The sequence below is a fragment of the Panthera onca genome, chromosome A2 (assembly GCF_046562875.1).
Source record: "Panthera onca isolate mPanOnc1 chromosome A2, mPanOnc1 haplotype 2, whole genome shotgun sequence".
Classification (NCBI taxonomy): domain Eukaryota; kingdom Metazoa; phylum Chordata; class Mammalia; order Carnivora; family Felidae; genus Panthera; species Panthera onca.
In genome coordinates this window covers 95,783,994-95,801,743 of record NC_138340.1, presented here as the reverse complement: position 1 = coordinate 95,801,743, position 17,750 = coordinate 95,783,994, and the positions used below count along the sequence as shown (strand labels likewise).

General features: G+C 40.7%; 1 protein-coding gene and 1 long non-coding RNA gene across 4 annotated transcripts in view; both read left to right on the top strand.

Annotated features, from left to right (window-relative positions):
* The window catches only part of PEX1 (peroxisomal biogenesis factor 1), a 47,968-nt gene extending 41,658 nt beyond the window's left edge, over positions 1-6,310 (top strand). Inside the window, exons 20-24 of one of the 3 annotated variants that reach the window (XM_060632446.3) lie at positions 37-213; positions 1,607-1,837; positions 2,984-3,181; positions 3,467-3,597; positions 5,317-6,310. In XM_060632446.3, coding sequence (XP_060488429.1) covers positions 37-213; positions 1,607-1,837; positions 2,984-3,181; positions 3,467-3,597; positions 5,317-5,401 — 822 coding nt within the window. In that variant the 3' untranslated portion in view covers positions 5,402-6,310. Of the gene's footprint in view, positions 1-36; positions 214-1,606; positions 1,838-2,983; positions 3,182-3,466; positions 3,598-5,316 lie in introns of those variants that run through there. The other 2 variants (XM_060632448.3, XM_060632449.3) reach the window with 2 other exon arrangements.
* A 94-nt stretch (positions 6,311-6,404) lies between these two features.
* Positions 6,405-17,685, top strand: LOC145715300 (uncharacterized). The gene is made up of 3 exons (XR_014137294.1): positions 6,405-6,592; positions 10,341-10,524; positions 16,486-17,685. It is a non-coding gene; the product is annotated as an uncharacterized LOC145715300 (long non-coding RNA).
* Positions 17,686-17,750: the final 65 nt, after the last annotated feature.

Sequence of the window (17,750 nt, the reverse complement as noted above, 5' to 3'; positions counted from 1 at the left end):
TTTATTTGTTAAGTCAATTAGTTTTTCTCCCTTCAGGTGTCACGTCTTGAAATTTTAAATGTTCTCAGTGACTCTCTACCTCTGGCAGATGATGTGGACCTTCAGCACGTGGCATCAGTAACCGACTCCTTCACGGGAGCTGACCTGAAAGCTTTACTGTACAATGCCCAGTTAGAGGCCTTACAGGGAAGGCTGCTGTTCTGTGGGCTCCAAGTAAGTTATAGGAGATCATTGCTTTGGTGTTTTAAGAGGACGAAGAGCAGTTCACGGTTAAAATTCCAACCTTAAAAAAATCCTATTTTTTAACAACTTTAGTAAAACTGTATAGAAATTTACCTGTAGTCAAATGTTCCATAGTTGGAATATTGGCTCTGCAGAGAACTTGTAATTATGAAGTATTTAAGTGTCTGTTTCTTTAATGTTACCTTACTGATGATAAAATATGTTGGGGAATGGAAGGATATTATTTAAATTGGGACATCATGAATGAGAGAATAGGAACAGAAATATATTGAGATTTTTAGTTAGTTTTACACTTAAAAAAAAAAAATCAGAGTATTTATTTTGAAGCTCAAATAGTCCCAGATCTGGCCCATAGGAGCTGCTTTTAGATGGCCTCTGTGTCCTTTTGATTTGTCTTCTTCATTCTTTGATCATGTACTTTCTTCCTGATACAACAAGGTATTCTAGCTGTATTTTGTACTTTCTGTACCCCAGACCTAACATCAGTCTTTTCCTCTAAGGATAGTATTTTTACAGCAGATAATTTGACCTCTGCTACATTATGGTCTTTACTGCATAGTTTCTAGGAAGGGTTTTCCTGTGTACTCCTCTCCCCTATGTTTTGTTGGAGATTCTTGCAGGGCCTAAAGTTCCTAAATCAGATATTACCAAGTTTTTGCTATTTATTTTGGCAAGTCACTGAACTTCTCCACCCTCTTCACTAACAGAAAACATGTTCATGTATAAAGCACTCTGTAATGACAAAGCACTGCATGACGTGGTTGACTCATCATTTCACAGTTGAAAGATTCATACAAATAAAATTCAGAGGTATGAATCCTAGCTTTGTTAGCGTTCCTGGGGAGATGGTTGGTAAATTGTGTACACATTCCATCTTATTTTAATAATTAAATTTTATTATGTGCCTCATAACCGTTAGAAAAGTAGTAAGAGCCAAAGTTTGGCTCAATGCATGTTTCCTGAATGCTGGTTGTTTTCTTTCTGTAAGCGTCAGACACCCTGATCATGTGCTGTCTGCTGGTAAGGATTCGTTACATAATCAGGCAGCCTACTTAGTCTGCCACTGAGTCATATTAATAATGGCTCAAACAGCATTTGCACAAAAGAAACATAGTTGGTGCCTGGCTCTCAGAACTGTTGTATTCTGGGTGTGGGAGAGCTGTAACACCTTTGCCATTCGTGCCATACGTACTGGTCTGTGGGGATCATAGAGGACAAGAACCTCACCAAAAAAATAAGAGCTTTTTTGGAAAATGCCTCTGGTTTTCCTCGTACTGGTCTGTTAAAATGCTATCTGTGTTGCTAATTTCAGAGTCATAGGTTATTTAGATTTTTACAACTGTTGTCCTTTTTTGTGTTTTAGGATGGAAGTTCCAGCTCTGATAGTGACCTAAGTCTGTCTTCAATGGTTTTTCTCAACCACAGCAGCGGCTCCGATGATTCAGCTGGAGATGGGGAGTGTGGCTTGGAGCAGTCCCTGGTTTCTCTAGAGTTGTCTGAGATGCTTCCAGATGAATCAAAATTCAATATGTACCGGCTCTACTTTGGAAGCTCCTATGAATCAGAACTTGGGAACGGAACATCTTCTGATCTGGTATCGTGTTCAGTCGCCATTGTACGGTTCTGATGCGTAAAGCCATAGTGTGTCCAGTTGGACAGTGACTTACCCCCTAACCGACCCCACATGTACTTTCTGGTTGGTTGGTTCTTCAGTGAAGTAGTCTTGTTTTCCCTTACTCACACTGATGAGTCATCTCATTCCTTATTAAGAGCTGTGAAATGTAGCTGGCAACAAAGAGGGAGCCACTGGTGGTGAGGACCCTTTGGTTCCTCGCAGGCTTATTATCTCCTTCATTAGTTGTTTTAAAACATCTTTAGTCGCAGATCCATTTTATATTAAACTCTATTATCATTAAGATAATTGAAGATGAGAAATTTGATGTAACGTTGCAACAATGAAAATATTGTGGGTGATATCCTTGCTTTTCTAAATTAAAATAGCATTTCACACATGTCTGCAAGTTACTACTGTGGTTCACGATTACTTTATTGGTACAAGTAACAGTTATATTTTTGTTTTTTGTACATCTGCTTTAATCTAAAAATGAACTATTTTGGGGTGCCTGGGTGGCCCAGTCGGTTAAGCATCCATGATTTCAGCTCAGGTCATGATCTCATGGTTTTCATGAGTTCAAGCCCAGGGTCAAGCTCTGCACTGAGTGTGGGGCCTGCTTGGGATTTTCTCTCTCTCTCTGCCCATCTCTCTAGCTTGTGCTCTCTCTAAAAAAAAGTAAAAGTAAACCATTTTTATTTCAAAGAATAGTAAGCTGTTGTTTTTGTTGTTTTATTTCTAGTCTTTAATTCTGTTTTCTGTTTCTTAACTTCTGTACTATGTTCTCCAACCTTATACTAGAATTAACTCTATTTGCTGAAACTGAGAATAAGGCACATTTGGAACCTGTTGCTAGGACATTAGGGTGGTGAATTTAATAAAAAAGCATTAAAACAATTTTTTGTGTTATGGCAGTTTTCATTTTATGATGGTTCAACAACATGTAGAAGATAAACATATTTTGAACTTGCTTATTAATTCCAGTTAATTCAAATGTAAGCTTGTCCATGTTAAGGTTTTACTGCTTAAAATGTTTAAATTTAGCCTTGGTAAATATATACTTCTTTTCTCCCTCTCTTTTCCTCCTTTCTCCTTCCCCTTCTCTCCTTCCTACACTTAACCTTGCAGAGCTCACAGTGCCTGTCTGCACCAAGCTCCATGGCACAGGACTTTTCTGGAGCCCCTGGGAAAGATCAGTCGCTTTCACGACCTCCAGTGTTCAGAACATCCTCACAAGAGGGTTCCCAAGAACTTACACAGGAACAAAGAGATCAGCTACGGGCAGATATCAGTGTCATCAAAGGCAGATACCGGAGCCAAAGTGGAGTATGGCTTTTCTCCCCCCACCCCCGTGAAAATTGTAAAAACTGTAAAAACTGTTTTTCCTTTTTTGATGTGTGTTTTGGTTAGTAAATGAGCTTTATTTATAAAGAAGGGACTGAAACACATTGATCATTTGATTATATGCATCCTGCTTTCAAACAGTTTTTAATCTTATGAGAAAGAGAATGTTTGGTCTCCTAAAAAAAACCTGATGGAAAGAAACAACACATGGGCTGCTACTTTTTCCATCACAGCCCTAGGTTAACTTTGTGTCCTTTTCTGTTTAAGGAGGATGACTCCCTTAACCAACCAGGACCAGTCAAAACCAGTTTGGCTATTAGCCAGTCGCATTTAATGGCTGCCCTCAGTCACACAAGGCCATCCATTAGCGAAGACGACTGGAAGAATTTTGCTGAACTGTAAGTAATCGATTCTCCTTCAGAAGTACAGATATTACAGGGTGACAGTTCTTCACTTAAACTTTTGAAGTTACTTATAGTGAATATATAAAAGGCCACTTCGAGCCAATAGCTATGCATTTAAATACCCCAAAACTTAAAGAGTACTGAAGTAAAAAATGAATTTTCATTAACTGGTTCACTTGATTATATTTGAATTATTTATAATGAACTGATTTCATTTTTAAAGCTTTGAATAAAAGGAAAATTAAAATCTCAAAATGATTCTAATATAGTTTGTAAAAATTGTTCTGAAAAATATACCTGTTTTGCTTTCTTTAAATGCATTCGAACTTATTCCCTTGTGGACTGTGGCCAGCACACATTTAGATTTACAGGCTTCTTGCAGTTGTCTCTGAGCACCTTAGAAGTTGGAAACCCATAGATTGGGGACCATTCACGTTAAGGATTTCACTTAATTCAGTGCAAGAAAGGTTTATTCCTGGTTCTAGAAGTTACAACTCTTTGTTTAATTTTGTAGTAGTTGGGGTGGGCATGCGTGGATACACTGTAAAGGCAGAAAGATTTTCCCTTCTTCCCTTCTTGTTCTTTGGCTGGTCTATTAATTAACTGACGTAAGACAGTAACAGGAGAAAAATAATTTCATACATACAGGAGCTCCATTAAAATAGATATGCCATCCTGAACTAAAGAAAGAGGTTAGGGGCCTGGGGCTTCAAAGGGGAGGCAGGAATTCACAGAAGGTGAAAAGAGCAGATGTTTGCCCTGCTGTCAGTCTTGCAGATTAAAAAGTCTTCTCTGGTAATAGGAAACTAAACTCATCAGTCAGGTAAGGGAGGGAAAAAGCTTCTCCTGAATCTTCTGGGTCTTGATCTCCTTCAGCTCAAAATAGTCTACATGCCAGAGTGGCACTTCTGCTCCGCCTCAACATGTATAAGTAATATGTGCTTACTGTAGAAAAATCAGAAAATAAAGAATAAGAAAACAAATTTCCCTTAATCCCACCCCTCCCAAAGTATACATTTGTATGGTTTTTTTTTCTTCACTAAAACACTCTGCACGTATTGCCATATAGCAGGCGCGCTTTCATCCATCTTGAACATTCTTTCACATTTTAAATGTTACTAGTTGGTTTTTAATGTCATTTTATAGTAGCCACAATTTCCAATATTTGGATATTTAAGTTGCTTCCGGATTTTCCCTATTACACTAATATGATAAAGAACTTCCTTAGAGCCGAATGTTTGCACATATCCTCCATTATCTGAGTTTGAGGTGGAATTGTTGCAGCATAGGATACATTTTGTTTTTATGGTTTTTGAGATCAGTTGCCTTCTAGAAACACTGTACAGCCCAATACATGGAAAGGGCCAGTTTCACCACAACCCTCACTAACATTGGGCATAATGTCTTTCTAAACTTGGCCAGTGTGACTGGAAAAAAATCTAACAATTTACATGCCTTTGATTAAAACAGTAGGGTTTTTTTCATGTCACTGCCATGTGCATTTTATCTTTTCTAACTTGTCTCTTTATCCCTTTTGCTACTTTTTTGATTGGAATGTTTAACTTTAGAAAATTTAAGAACTATAATTTGTTAGGTTTTCTTCCCCCAGTTATTTATTTCCCTTTTGTTTCTTAAAATATAATCTGTTTGCAAACAATTCCTTGTCTTTTGTAATTTAGAATTTACATGTATTAAATATTATCTCTTTTTAAGGTATGAAAGCTTCCAAAATCCAAAGAAAAGAAAGAATCAAAGTGGAACAATGTTTCGACCTGGACAGAAAGTAACTCTAGCATAAAACTTACTTTTGATTTTGTTTTTGCTGGCTTGTTCCTATGTTGTGACAGTAAAAATGGGGTCTGTAAATTTCTTTTTAACAAATTAGGTTAATCTATAAAATCACAGATTGGCAAACCTGTGGTTATGTCATAATCAGGATTACTTGAGATTAATTCTGTAGAATAAATTGGGATATTTATAACTGATTATCTTATTTCCTATAAATCTAAATTAAATCCTTAGTGAAAAAATATTGTCTTAATGGTGTAACTAATTATTTTCTCATCTGAGGAAAATGCATTTCTTAGAACTCACATATTCAACATCTTCCTTGCGTTTGACAAATCTTATACTTAGCACCTTTGACCATTTGAAAATGTCCTATTATTTATTGATCCAATGCTCTGTTCTTCTATCAGAACATGTAGACTTTACATACAATTCCAAATAAATTCAGTTATTCCCACCACCAGAAATGAGATCGTATCCCCTTAATATACTACATCTAGTTCCAAGGCCAAGATCTTAAATGAGGTCCATTGCCCCCCTATCCATCGTGACTTTGTCTGGATGTTCTCTGATCTGTGAACTAGATGTAAACTGAGCCACCATCAACACAAACTGTGTATAGTAATGCAGTAGGAGAAAGGAAAAGGGAGAAAGTTAGGTGAAGTATATAAATAAATACATGAAATGGCAAAGAGGGGTTGCCTGTGTGTTTCTGTCCATTGAGCATCTGACTCTGGAATTTACCTCAGGTCATGATCTCACGGTTTGTGAGATCAAGCCCCATATCGGGCTCTGCACTGGTGGTGTAGAGCCTGCTTGGGATTCTCTCTCTCCTCTCTGACCGTCTCCCCTCCCAATAAATAAGTAAACATTTAAAAAAGAAAGAGAGAAAGAAAGAAACAGCAAAGAAAAATGTACAGGCAGCAACTATTGCCCTTTGTACAATTAATCGTGAGGTCATGGTTGGTAATTTTGATTTCTTTTTTTTCTTTTTTTTTTTTTTTTAAAGTTTATTTATTTTTGACAGGGAGAGAGAGACAGAGCATGAGTGGGGGAGGGGCAGAGAGAGGGAGACACAGAATCCGAAGCAGCCTCTAGCCTCCGAGCTGTCAGCACAGAGCCCGATGCGGGGCTTGAACTCACGGACTGCGAGATCATGACCTGAGCTGAAGTTGGATGCTCAACCGACTGAGCCACCCAGGTGCCCCTGGTATTTTTGATTTCTGTCTTCAGTTACTTATTCCTTGTTTCTTTGAGTTCAGCCAGAACATCAGTGGATTAGTCTTTCACTAGGTGGAATGGTCTAAACCTTCATTGCCATCTGAGCTACTGGTGGTCTGTTTATTATCACAGAAATCTTCCATTAACTCCTACTATATTTAGTATTACCACAGGGTTCCATCCATACTTCTCCCATCCTTTATCATGCAGCAGCAAGACTGTTCACTCAGCCAACACTCTAACCCTCCCCACACCTTCCAAACCACTGGAATCATCACTGTGTTCCTCTTGTATTTCTCCTTTGCTCACCTCTCAATCAGCAAAGCCCAGAATCACAGGGAATGGAGGCAGAGATTTTGGGTCACTGAGGTATTAACAGAGGAGTGCTATCCCCCTTCCTCTTTAGTTCCCAGACCCTTGCTTATATAGAGGCCGTGGTCATGGATTCACAGCATATAACAACTGTACTGTATTTATTCCAACCTCACAAATCGCGGTCTCCTTGGAAGGCCAGCTGATTCAGGGTGCTGGGTGTTTATGTTGAATATAGTGAATTCTGCTGGCATAGCCTACGGTCTTCCTCTTCGATGTGAAGAAAATTTTGTGATCAGAAAGCAAGTGTCCAATGGGATAACTTAACAACATAAAAACATGTGAGTGAGTCCTTGAAAGATGGTATTGGCAGAAGTTTGGAGGACAAAGCAAACCCAATTCCAGAATGTGCCCCTCCAGGGAGGACAAATTGCTGCTTCTTCCCCTCTGCTCATTCTAAGAAATCGGACCATACTTTTCCTGCAGACCTCCTCACTGCCAGTGCTCTAGTCCTGCTCTTACAAATCTCTGATCACCAGGTTATTAGCCACAGACTATGGATTAGCATGGATTTTTATATCAGTCATCTCTACCTCCTGCCACAATGGAAGAGACGTGTTGCTCCAAAATTCTGCTGCCTTGGAGGGTTTTCTGTGTCCACTGGTCATCAGGGCTAGTATAGTGACAGTGCCTTCACTTAGACGGGTAGGTCACAATGGAGTTCTGAGTCTCCGGGAATTAACATTAGCACAGGCCCAGTGTCTCTGATAATCCCCAGAATGTCTGGTTATTTCTCAGGATACCTGGACAATGGTCTGGTGAGTGGCTTCAGGTCCTTTGGGGAAAACTTGGAGGAAGCAAGATCCATAGCAAGTACTTACGATGTTATTTCAGGGCCCTTTCCCTAGACACCTGGCTTCCTCTTTCTTTGACCTAGACCTGAGACTGGGTCAGGTGCCATGACTATGTTGTGACGACTCCTATCAGACCTTTGTTTATTAAGTGGAAGATTTTTAAATTCTAAAAATCAAATAGGATCTTTGACCATCTATTTTGGTCTTCAGGACCCCACAATTAGTTGGGCAGCACCAAAGAACCCTGTGGGTCAGACCCTTGTAATAAATGCACTGTCTTCTGGTTATGGTAGCCACATCCACCTGGCTTCACACATTGCAGCTACCTGGTCTCTGCTATCCCAGGATCCACTCATCCCCACTGAAACCAGAAAGCCCATTTGTACTGCAATGTCTCCCTATCAATTGCATCTCCCACCAGTTGTCACGGTTTCTACGGACAGAGTCACTCAACAATCTTTCCAGCACTCTCTCCCTTGCCTTCCTGTGCTCCTTGGCAAGTGAATTACTGAGTCACGTGATTTCCATTACAGCCACACATGGCTATGTGACATAGTTCTAGATAGCACAAGGAAGTAGAAATCCCTGGGACAGGCTTTCTTCCTGAAATGAGGGCACAACGTTTAGAGATGCAGCAACCGTCTTCAAACATGAAGGTGAGAACCATGGGTGACTGAGGCAGTGCAAGAACACAAGGAGCCTGTTTCCCTGAGAGCACCACTGAGGTGACCTACTAGCCCTAGATGTCCTATGCCCAGATTTTTTTATATGCTAGAAACAGATAAACCTCTTGATTACTTCTCTGAGTAGGGTACCTGTTACAACCAAGATCAATCCTAACAAATACACCAGTGTATTTCTAAGGCCTTGTTGAGGGAGTATTTTCTGACACCCTCTCTATCTTGGGGGACATGGTTAGGTAGTGGTAAGTTGGTGAGTTAGACATGATTCATTCACTCAACATGTCTATCTCACAGTCTTTGAATTTCTTCCTTTATGTTACACAAAGGTATTTCAGCCATCTCAGTGAGGTAGGAGGGCTAAAAGGACTCCACTTATTTTTATTTATTACTTTTTCAAAGAAAGTTTTGGTTTATCATTTATTTGAGAGAAAGAGCATGTGCGCACATGAGCAGGAGAGAGGGGAAAACGGAAACAAACAGGCTCCACACTCAGCACAGAGCCCTACTCGGGGCTCTATCCCATGACCATGAGATCATGACCTGAGCCAAAATCAAGTCAGAGGCTTAACTGAGCTACCCAGGTGGGTAGCTACCCAGGTGGGACCCCTAAAGGGTTCCATTTTATAAAGGCTCCATCCCTGCTGTTTTTCTGCTAGGCCTCATTTACTTGTATTCCATATTTTGCCTCTGAAGAAGCCCAAGCAGCCATGTTCTCACTTCAAGGAGGAATCAAGAAAGTCAATCCTTTCCTGAGTTTTGTCCTAGACCCCCAAACACCTGATGACATCTAAGAAGATCCAGATCCCAAACATGTTCTAAGACATTAGCTTCAAACAAATCTTAGGTTACACTGGCATCAAAACCCCTTACCTTCGGTAATTTATGGAATAACACCTGTAGTTCACCTGACACGCACCTTTGGTCAGATCCTACCCTGGATTCCCCCGGGGAAACATGTACCCTAGATTCCTCCCTTCCAGTACAAACCCCTAACCCCAAGTGACAGACATTCTTTCCTTTCTGAGTCTCCCAGACCTCCATCTGCTACTCTCTACCTGTCACACCACTCAATAAACTCTGTTTTCACTTTCTCTGGCTCACGTTTGATTTCTATCCTGCATAAAGCCAAGGACCCTCCTCTGGGTCCTTGGACCTGGCTTACCTACATCTGTGTAGTACAATTTGACCTCCTCACCATGCAGGGGTACTGGTATGTTCCCCTCTGGGAAACAGAGTTGGAAAGTACAGGGTTACTTCCTATCTCTGTACTTTTTCTGTGAACTGGACTGTTCTCTGGGAAGAAGGAAATGTGGAAAAACATGTCTGGGGACCTGTTCTCACTCTCTCCTCTCCTGGTGCACCTCCGGGGATCCCAAGACAGAGCAGAATCTCATGGTGGTGCACCAGGGCTCACTGGTGCATTTCCCCGGGCTAGTAACTCAGATGACCACAGGAGGTTCCTCCTGCTCTCTGTGTGCTCTGCTGGCTCCAAGTTTTACTTTCACCACAAACTCTCTCCACTCTGGCTTTTGGACAATTTCAAGGTTGTTGGTTGGCATAAGAGACTGAGTCACTAGCTCTGAAGAAATGGGACTCTTGCTTCTTTTCCCCGAAGGGAACAGTCCTATAGGGAACTCTCTCTCATGGCAACTAATTTCTGGCTCGGCCAGGAATGCACATGGAAGGATCCATTGCTGTGACAAACCCCTACAGCAGTTTTAGACTGCTGCTTGGGAGAAACCAAGACACATCAAAGAGGAAGATCAGTTCCTTGGTGACTATCTGAGAAGTTGTCCCCGTAAGTAGCCCATTCCACCCACCACTTTGTTCCCCTAGAATAGACTCCTAACTGTCTCTTTACTTTTTTGTCCACTGTCAGGTGACTGTGTCATTGCAGCTCTGGTACATCAAGATTGAATTGAGGCAATTACGGGACAGTAGAACTGCCTTAAAGATTGTTGGACAATCCTGTTGTTGGACCAAAGGATGGTCCTGCCGCCCCAGTTGCACTGGGTTATTGGATGATGGTAGAGGAGACACACAGCGGGCTGGAAATGTGGCAGGTATGAAGGAGTGGGATTTACACCCAGGCTGGTTTTCTGTCTTTTGTAGACCACACCCTCCTACTCACAGTGCCAGACCTTATCATGCTGCTGTGTCTGCTGTGTCACAGGCTCAGTGGCATCGCTGGGCATGTCCAGAGATGTCTACTTCCTCCCATCCATCTTCTTCTTCCCACTTACCTTTGAGCTGTTTGCTTCACTATTGTTTACAAGCACATTGGAAACTATCCCATTTAGAGGATTTGGTTTGTCTGTATTACTATCGTCACATTGATGAATGGCATAATTCCCCGTCCCTCAGAACCTCTCTCTCTCTCTTCGGTTTCTAGGAAACCCTGTGAATTTCATGCACCTCACTCAGCTGGGACCACCAAGGCCAGGAACTCTTTACTCTACCTTAGCTCTCTGGCATTCCTGACAATACTTTCCTAGAATCTTATCCTCCCTCTGTACCCAACCTGATTTTTGTTTAATGCAACACAACTGTTTGACTTCTGTTGTGCATTTGGATCCTTTTGTTGTATTTGCCTGGAAGGACAACATCCAGACCTGTCCTTTGTCTATTTCTGCCTCAAGTGCCATTTAAAACATCTGTTTTGCCAGATTCCCTATTCTGGGCTAGCAAGTAAAATTTCCTCTACCCATTTATATTATACACTTAATTTCAGGATAATTATCTAGCAGACTCCATCTAAAACTTTAGCATAGTGAACTGCTGTTGCTTTCCTCTTGTGCCTGGAAAGATAAAGGCAGGAAAACAAAGTGCAGAATCTGGGTCTTATGTGACTGAGGGAAACCATAGTGTCACGGAAGAATCCCCACATGCAGGTCCTAAATGGGGCTGCTATGAACATCCCAAGGATGCACTAGGGTGCATCCTAGAGAATTGGGCACAATTTAAATTGGGTAATTTAAAGAGAAACAAATTAATATTGCACTGTAATGAAACTTGGCTTCAATATCAACTGCATGTCGCTGTCCAGGTTTCCCAGCACCACTTGCTGAAGAGACTGTCTTTATTCCATTGGATATTCTTTCCTGCTTTGTCAAAGATTAGTTGGCCATACGCTTGTGGGTCCATTTCTGGGTTCTCTATTCTGTTCCCTTGATCTGAGTGTCTGTTTTTGTGCCAGTAAGTACTGTCTGGATGATTACAGCTTTATAATACACCTTGAAGTCCAGGATTATTGATGCCTCCTGCTTTGGTTTTCTTTTTCAAGATTGCTTTGGCTATTTGGGTCTTTTTTGGTTCCATACAAATTTTAGGATTGTTTGTTCTAGCTCTGTGAAGAGTGCTGGTGTTATTTTGATAGGTGTTGCATGGAATATGTAGATTGCTTTGGGTAGTATTGACATTTTAACCATATTTGTTCTTCCTATCCAGGAGCATGGAATATTTTTCCTTTTTTTGTGTGTCTTCTTCTATTTCTTTCATAAGCTTTCTACAGTTTTCAGTGTATGGGTTTTTCACCTCTTTGGTTAGATTTATTCCTAGGTATTTTATGGGTTTTGGTGCAACTGTAAATGGGATCGATTCCTTGATTTCTCTTTCTGTTGCTTCATTATTGGTGTATAGGAATGTGACCGATTGCTGTGCACTATTTTATATCCTGTAATGTTGCTGAATTCATGGATCAGTTCTAGAAGTTTGTTTGTTTGTTTGTGTGTTTGTTTGTTTTGGTGGAATCTTTTGGGTTTTCCACATAGAGTATCATGTCATCTGTGAAGAGTGAAAGTTTGACCTCCTCCTGGACAATTTGGATGCCTTTTATTGCTTTGTGCTGTCTGATTACTGAGGCTAAGACTTCCAACACTGTGTTGAATAACAGTGGCGACAGTGGACAGCCTTATCTTGTTCCTGACTTTAGGGGGAAAGCTCTCAGTTTCTCCCCATTGAGGATGATATTAGCGGCAGGTCGTTCATATATGGCTTTTCTGATCTCGAGGTATGCTCCTTCTATCCCTACTTTCCTGAGGGTTTTTATCAAGAAACGATGCTGTATTTTGTCAAATGCTTTCTCTGCATCTATGGAGAGGATCATGTGGTTCTTGTCCTTTCTTTTATTGATGTGAAGAATCACACTGATTGTGTTGCAGATATTGAACCAGCCCTGCATCCCAGGTATCAATCCCACTTTGTCATAGTGCATAATTTTTTTAATGTATTGTTGGATCCAGTTGGCTAATACCTTGTTGAGGACTTTTTGCCTCCATGTTCATTAGGGAAATTGGTCTATAGTTCTCCTTCTTAGTGGGGTCTTTGGTTTTGGAATCAAGGTAATGCTGGCTTCATAGAAAGAGTTTAGAAGTTTTCCTTACATTTCTATTTTTGGGAACAGCTTCAGGAGAATAGGTGTTAACTCTTGCTTAAATGTTTGGTAGAATTCCCCCGGAGAGCCATCTGGCCCTGGACTCTTGGGTTTTTTGTTTGTTTGTTTTGTTTGTTTTTGTTTTGTTTTGTTTGTTCAGTTTCTTTACTGGTTATGGTACTGTTCAAATTTTCTACTTCTTCCTGTTTCAGTTTGGGTAGTTTATATGTTTCTAGGAATTTGTCCATTTCTTCCAGATTGCCCATTTTATTGGCATATAATTGCTCATAATATTCTCTTATTATTTTTTTATTTCTGCTGTGTTGGAGGTGATCTCTCCTCTTTCATTCTTGATTTTATTTGTTTGGGTCCTTTCCTTTTTCCGTTTGATCAGACCGGCCAGGGGTTTATCAATTTTGTTAATTCTGTCAAAGAACCAGCTTCTGGTTTCATTGATCTGTTCTACTGGGTTTTTTTGGGTTCGATAGCATGGATTTCTGCCCTAATCTTTATTATTTCCTGTCTTCTGCTGGTTTGGGGTTTTATCTTGCTGTTCTTTTTCCAGCTCCTTAAGGTGTAAGGTTAGGCTGTGTATCAGAGACCTTCCTTACCTCTTTAGGAAGGCCTGGATTGCTATATACTTCCCTCCTATGACTGCCTTTGCTGTGTCCTGGAGGTTGTGGGCTGTGGTGTTATCATCATCATTGGCTTCCATGTACTTTTTAACTTCCTCTTTAACTTCTTGTTTAGCCCACTCATTCTTCAGTAGGATGTTCTTTCGTCTCCAAGTATTTGTTATCTTTCCAAGTTTTTTCTGGTTGTTGATTACGAGTTTCATGGTGTTGTGGTCTGAAAATATGCATGGTATGATCTCGACTTTTTTGTACTTGTTGAGGGCTGATTTGTGTCCCAGTATGTGATGTATTCTGGAGGACGTTCCATGTGCACTGAAGAAGAATGTCTATTCCACTGCTTTAGGATGAAATGTTTTGACTATCTCTGTTAAGTCCATCGGGTCCAGTGTGTCATTCAAAGCCATTGTTTCCTTGTTGATTTTGTGTTTAGATGATCTGTCCATTGTTGTCAGTGGGGTGTTGAAGTCCCCTACTATTATGGTATTGTTATCAATGAGTTTCTTTATGTTTGTGGCTAATTGATTTATCTATTTGGGTGCTCTCACATTTGGAGCATACATGTTTACAATTGTCAGGTCTTCTTGGTGGGTAGACCCCTTAATTATGATATAATGCCATTCTTCATCTCTTGTTACAGTCTTTATTTAAAGTCTAGATTGTCTGATATAAGTATGGCTACTCTGGCTTTCTTTTGGTGACCGTTAGCATGATAGAGGGTTCTCCATCCCCTTACTTTCGGTCTGAAGGTGTCGTTAGGTCTAACGTGGGTCTCTTGTAAACAGCACATATAGATGGATCTCGTTTTCTTATCCATTCTGTTACCCTATGTCTTTTGATTGGAGCATTTAGTCCTTTGACGTTTAGAGTGAGTACTGAAAGGTATGAATTTATTGCCATTATGTTTCTTATAGAGTTGGAGTGTCTGGTGGTGTTCTCTGGTCCTTTCTAGGACCTTTGTAGTTTTTGGTCTGTCTGTCTGTCTCTCTCTCTCTCTCTTTTCTCTTCGACTTTTATCCCCTCAGAAACTCCCCCTAAAAATTTCTTGCAGGGCTGATTTAGTGGTCCCAAGCTCCTTTAATATTTGTTTGTGTGGGAAACTTTTAATCTCTCCCTCCTTTTTGAATGACAGCCTACTGGATAAAGAATTCTTGGCTGCATATTTTTCTGATTCAGCACGTTGAATATATCCTGCCACTCCTTTCTGGCCTGCCAAGTTTCTGTGGCTAGGTCTGCTGCAAACCTACCTGATCTGTCTTCCCTTGTAGGTTAAGGACTTTTTTCCCCTTGCTGCTTTCATGATCCTTTCCTTGCCTGAGTATTTTGTGAATTTGACTATAATATGCCTTGCTGATGGTCGGTTTTTGTTGAATCTTACGGGAGTCCTCTGTGCTTCCTGGATTTTGATGTCTGTGTCTTTCCCCAGCTAAGGAAAGTTTTCTGCTGTGATTTGCTCACATAATGCTTCCACCCCTTTTTCCCCTCTCTTAATCTTCTGGGACCCCCCTATGATTCTAATGTTGTTCCTTTTTAATAAGTCACTGATTTCTCTAATACTTAATCGTGCTCTTTTGCCTTAGTCTCCCTCTTTTTTTCTGCTTCATTATTCTCCATAAGTTTGTCTCTGTATCACTGATTCGCTGTTCTGCCTCATCCATCCATGCTGCTGTGGCATCCACTCGAGATTGCAGCTCAGTTGTGGCATTTTTTATTTCTTCTTGACTAGCTTTTCCTTCTTTATCTCTGCAGCAAGGGATTCTAATCTATTTTCGACCCCAGCTGGTATTCTTATCATCATAATTCTAAATTCTGGTTCAGACTTCTTGCTTGTATCTGTGTTGAGTAAGTCCCTGGCTGTCGTTTCTTCCTGCTCTTGCTTTTGGGGTGAATTCCTTCGTTTCATCATTTTGAAGGAAGAAAAGAAATTAATAAGGTAAAAAAATTAAAATTAAAAAATTTAAAATAACACACACACACACACGCACACACACACACAAATCAAATAAATGATGCTAGATCCTAGGTGTGTTTTGGTCTGGGTGTTTAAAGGAGCTTGATAGATTAGAGAAAAAGTGGAAAAAATAAAAGGAAAATGTTTGAAAATTTGAGAAAATGAATACAATGAAATAGAATAAAATGAAATGATGGAAGTAAAATAGAATTTGAAATATTTACAAAGAATTAAACAATATAGTAGAAAAAATAAAAATATTTTTAATAAAAATTGAACAGAAAAATAATTTTTTTCTCTTTCTGTATTCATGAAAAAGAAATGAAAAAGAAAAAAAGAAAATTAATAGATGGACCAGCAAACGGACTGAAATTCGTGAAATTACATTGTTTTCCCGTTGAAGTCAAGTTATTAGGCACTTTATATTCCGGACACTAACCAGGCGGAGAGACATGTGGTGTTCCTGAAGAGCAAGGTTGGCCCAATTTGGGGGGCTTAGTGCAACGGCTCCGTTCCCCACTAGATGGCGCTGCTTAGCTTACTGGGGTGGATTGTTGTGGTGCTTGTAGGTGTGTAAGCACATGTGCGGGGAGGGGTGGAAATGGTGTCACCCAGCTACCCAGTGTCTAGTATCGTAACTCTGCTCTCCCCAACCAGCAATCGCGTACCCATCCTTTGTCTCTGGCTTCCATCCACTGCCTGCTTTTACAGTCTGTGACCAAGCCATCAGGTTGCCAGGTGGCACCTCCCTCCTGAGTTTTATCTCAATTGCAGCTGTTTTTCCTGCCCCTTGCTTCTGAGGGACGGAAGCTTTGACCTGTTCTGACCCTCTGGGGGAGGGTCTCACTGAGCAAGGCTGAGTGCCGGCCACACCCAGGAATGTTTGCAGGACCATGCTGTTGCCAATGGCCAGAGACTGCAGTTGGGTGGCAGCCTGACCCAATACAAGTTCATGGGATCGTGTAGCAGCAGTGTTTCATGGATTATGGAAAATCACAACACACATCTGGCACCAGGCTTAACCCTTAACAATCTTATTCCAGCATCAGCAAATATGGTTGTTTTCCAGGGTCCACTGGGGCCTTTGCCTGTGGGGGGAGCCACACAGTCTCTACCAAACAACCTCCCTGCAGTGGAATTGCCTCTCCCCATGTGGCTCAAGGACCCCTGGATTCACTCTGCTCCTGGGGATTTGCCCTTCTCACCAGAGCACTGTCAGGTATTGACTTGCGGTGTTTCAGACTCTGTGCTATCCCTGTTTATAGAGTCTTAATGGAATTTAAACGCTCTCCTTTCTCCCCTTTTAGTTCAGTCCTTGTGGCTGTTTTCACTTTTCCACTTTCTCTCCAGTTGCTTTTGGTGTTGGTGGGGGGGGAGGGCTTTCCCATACTATCGCCCATCTTTGTCCTCTCTTTGCAAGCAAAAACAGCTCCCTGCCCTCCATGGTTTCTCTCTCCTGTTCACCTCTCTGCGCCTCGTACCTGCTGAGTTCTGTGGTTCGGGTTGTGTAGATTGTTGTGCTAATACTCCAATCAGTTTTCTAGGTGTGCAGGATGGTTTAGCATTGATCTGGCTGTATTTCATGGCTAACAGACACACACAAAAAAACCTTCCATGCTGTTCTGCCATCTTGGCTCCTCCCCTTCGTTTTTAATTTTTTTTAAAGTTTATTTTATTTTTTTGACAGAGAGTATGTGCACATGGGAGGGGCAGAGAGAGAAGGAGAGAGAGAATTCCAAGCAGGATCCTCACTGTCAGCACGGAGCCTGACTTGGGGTATGATCCTACACACTGGGAGATCATAACCTGAGCCAAAATCAAGAGCTGGATGCTCAACTGACTGAGTCATCCAGGCACCCTGGTTTTAATTTTGTATACACATTTTACTGACAGATAGAAATTTAAAAATTTTGGGGGGTACCTGGCTAGCTCAGTCTGTAAAGTCTGTTGAGGAAGAAAGTGAAAATTCAATCTTTATTTTAAAAGATACTACACAAGTATTTACCAATTTATAAACACATGGTATTTATTGTTTTTTCAATATTTCCTAACTTTATTAATTAATTTTTAAAAGATTTTAAGGAATCTCTACACCCAACATGAGGCTTGAACTTACAACCCCAGGACCAAGAGTACCATGCTCCCCTGACTGAACCAGCCAGGCCACCCCATTATTTTTACATTTTAATAAGTATCTTACATTAAGTATTTCTTTTCCCAAGTAGCCATTCTTTGAAATTTTCCTAAAATCAAGTATATGTTGATCAATCTGTTGCTCCAAATTAAGAGTATAACCTTGGTGTTTTCTATTTATACCATTAGAAAGCCCCACAT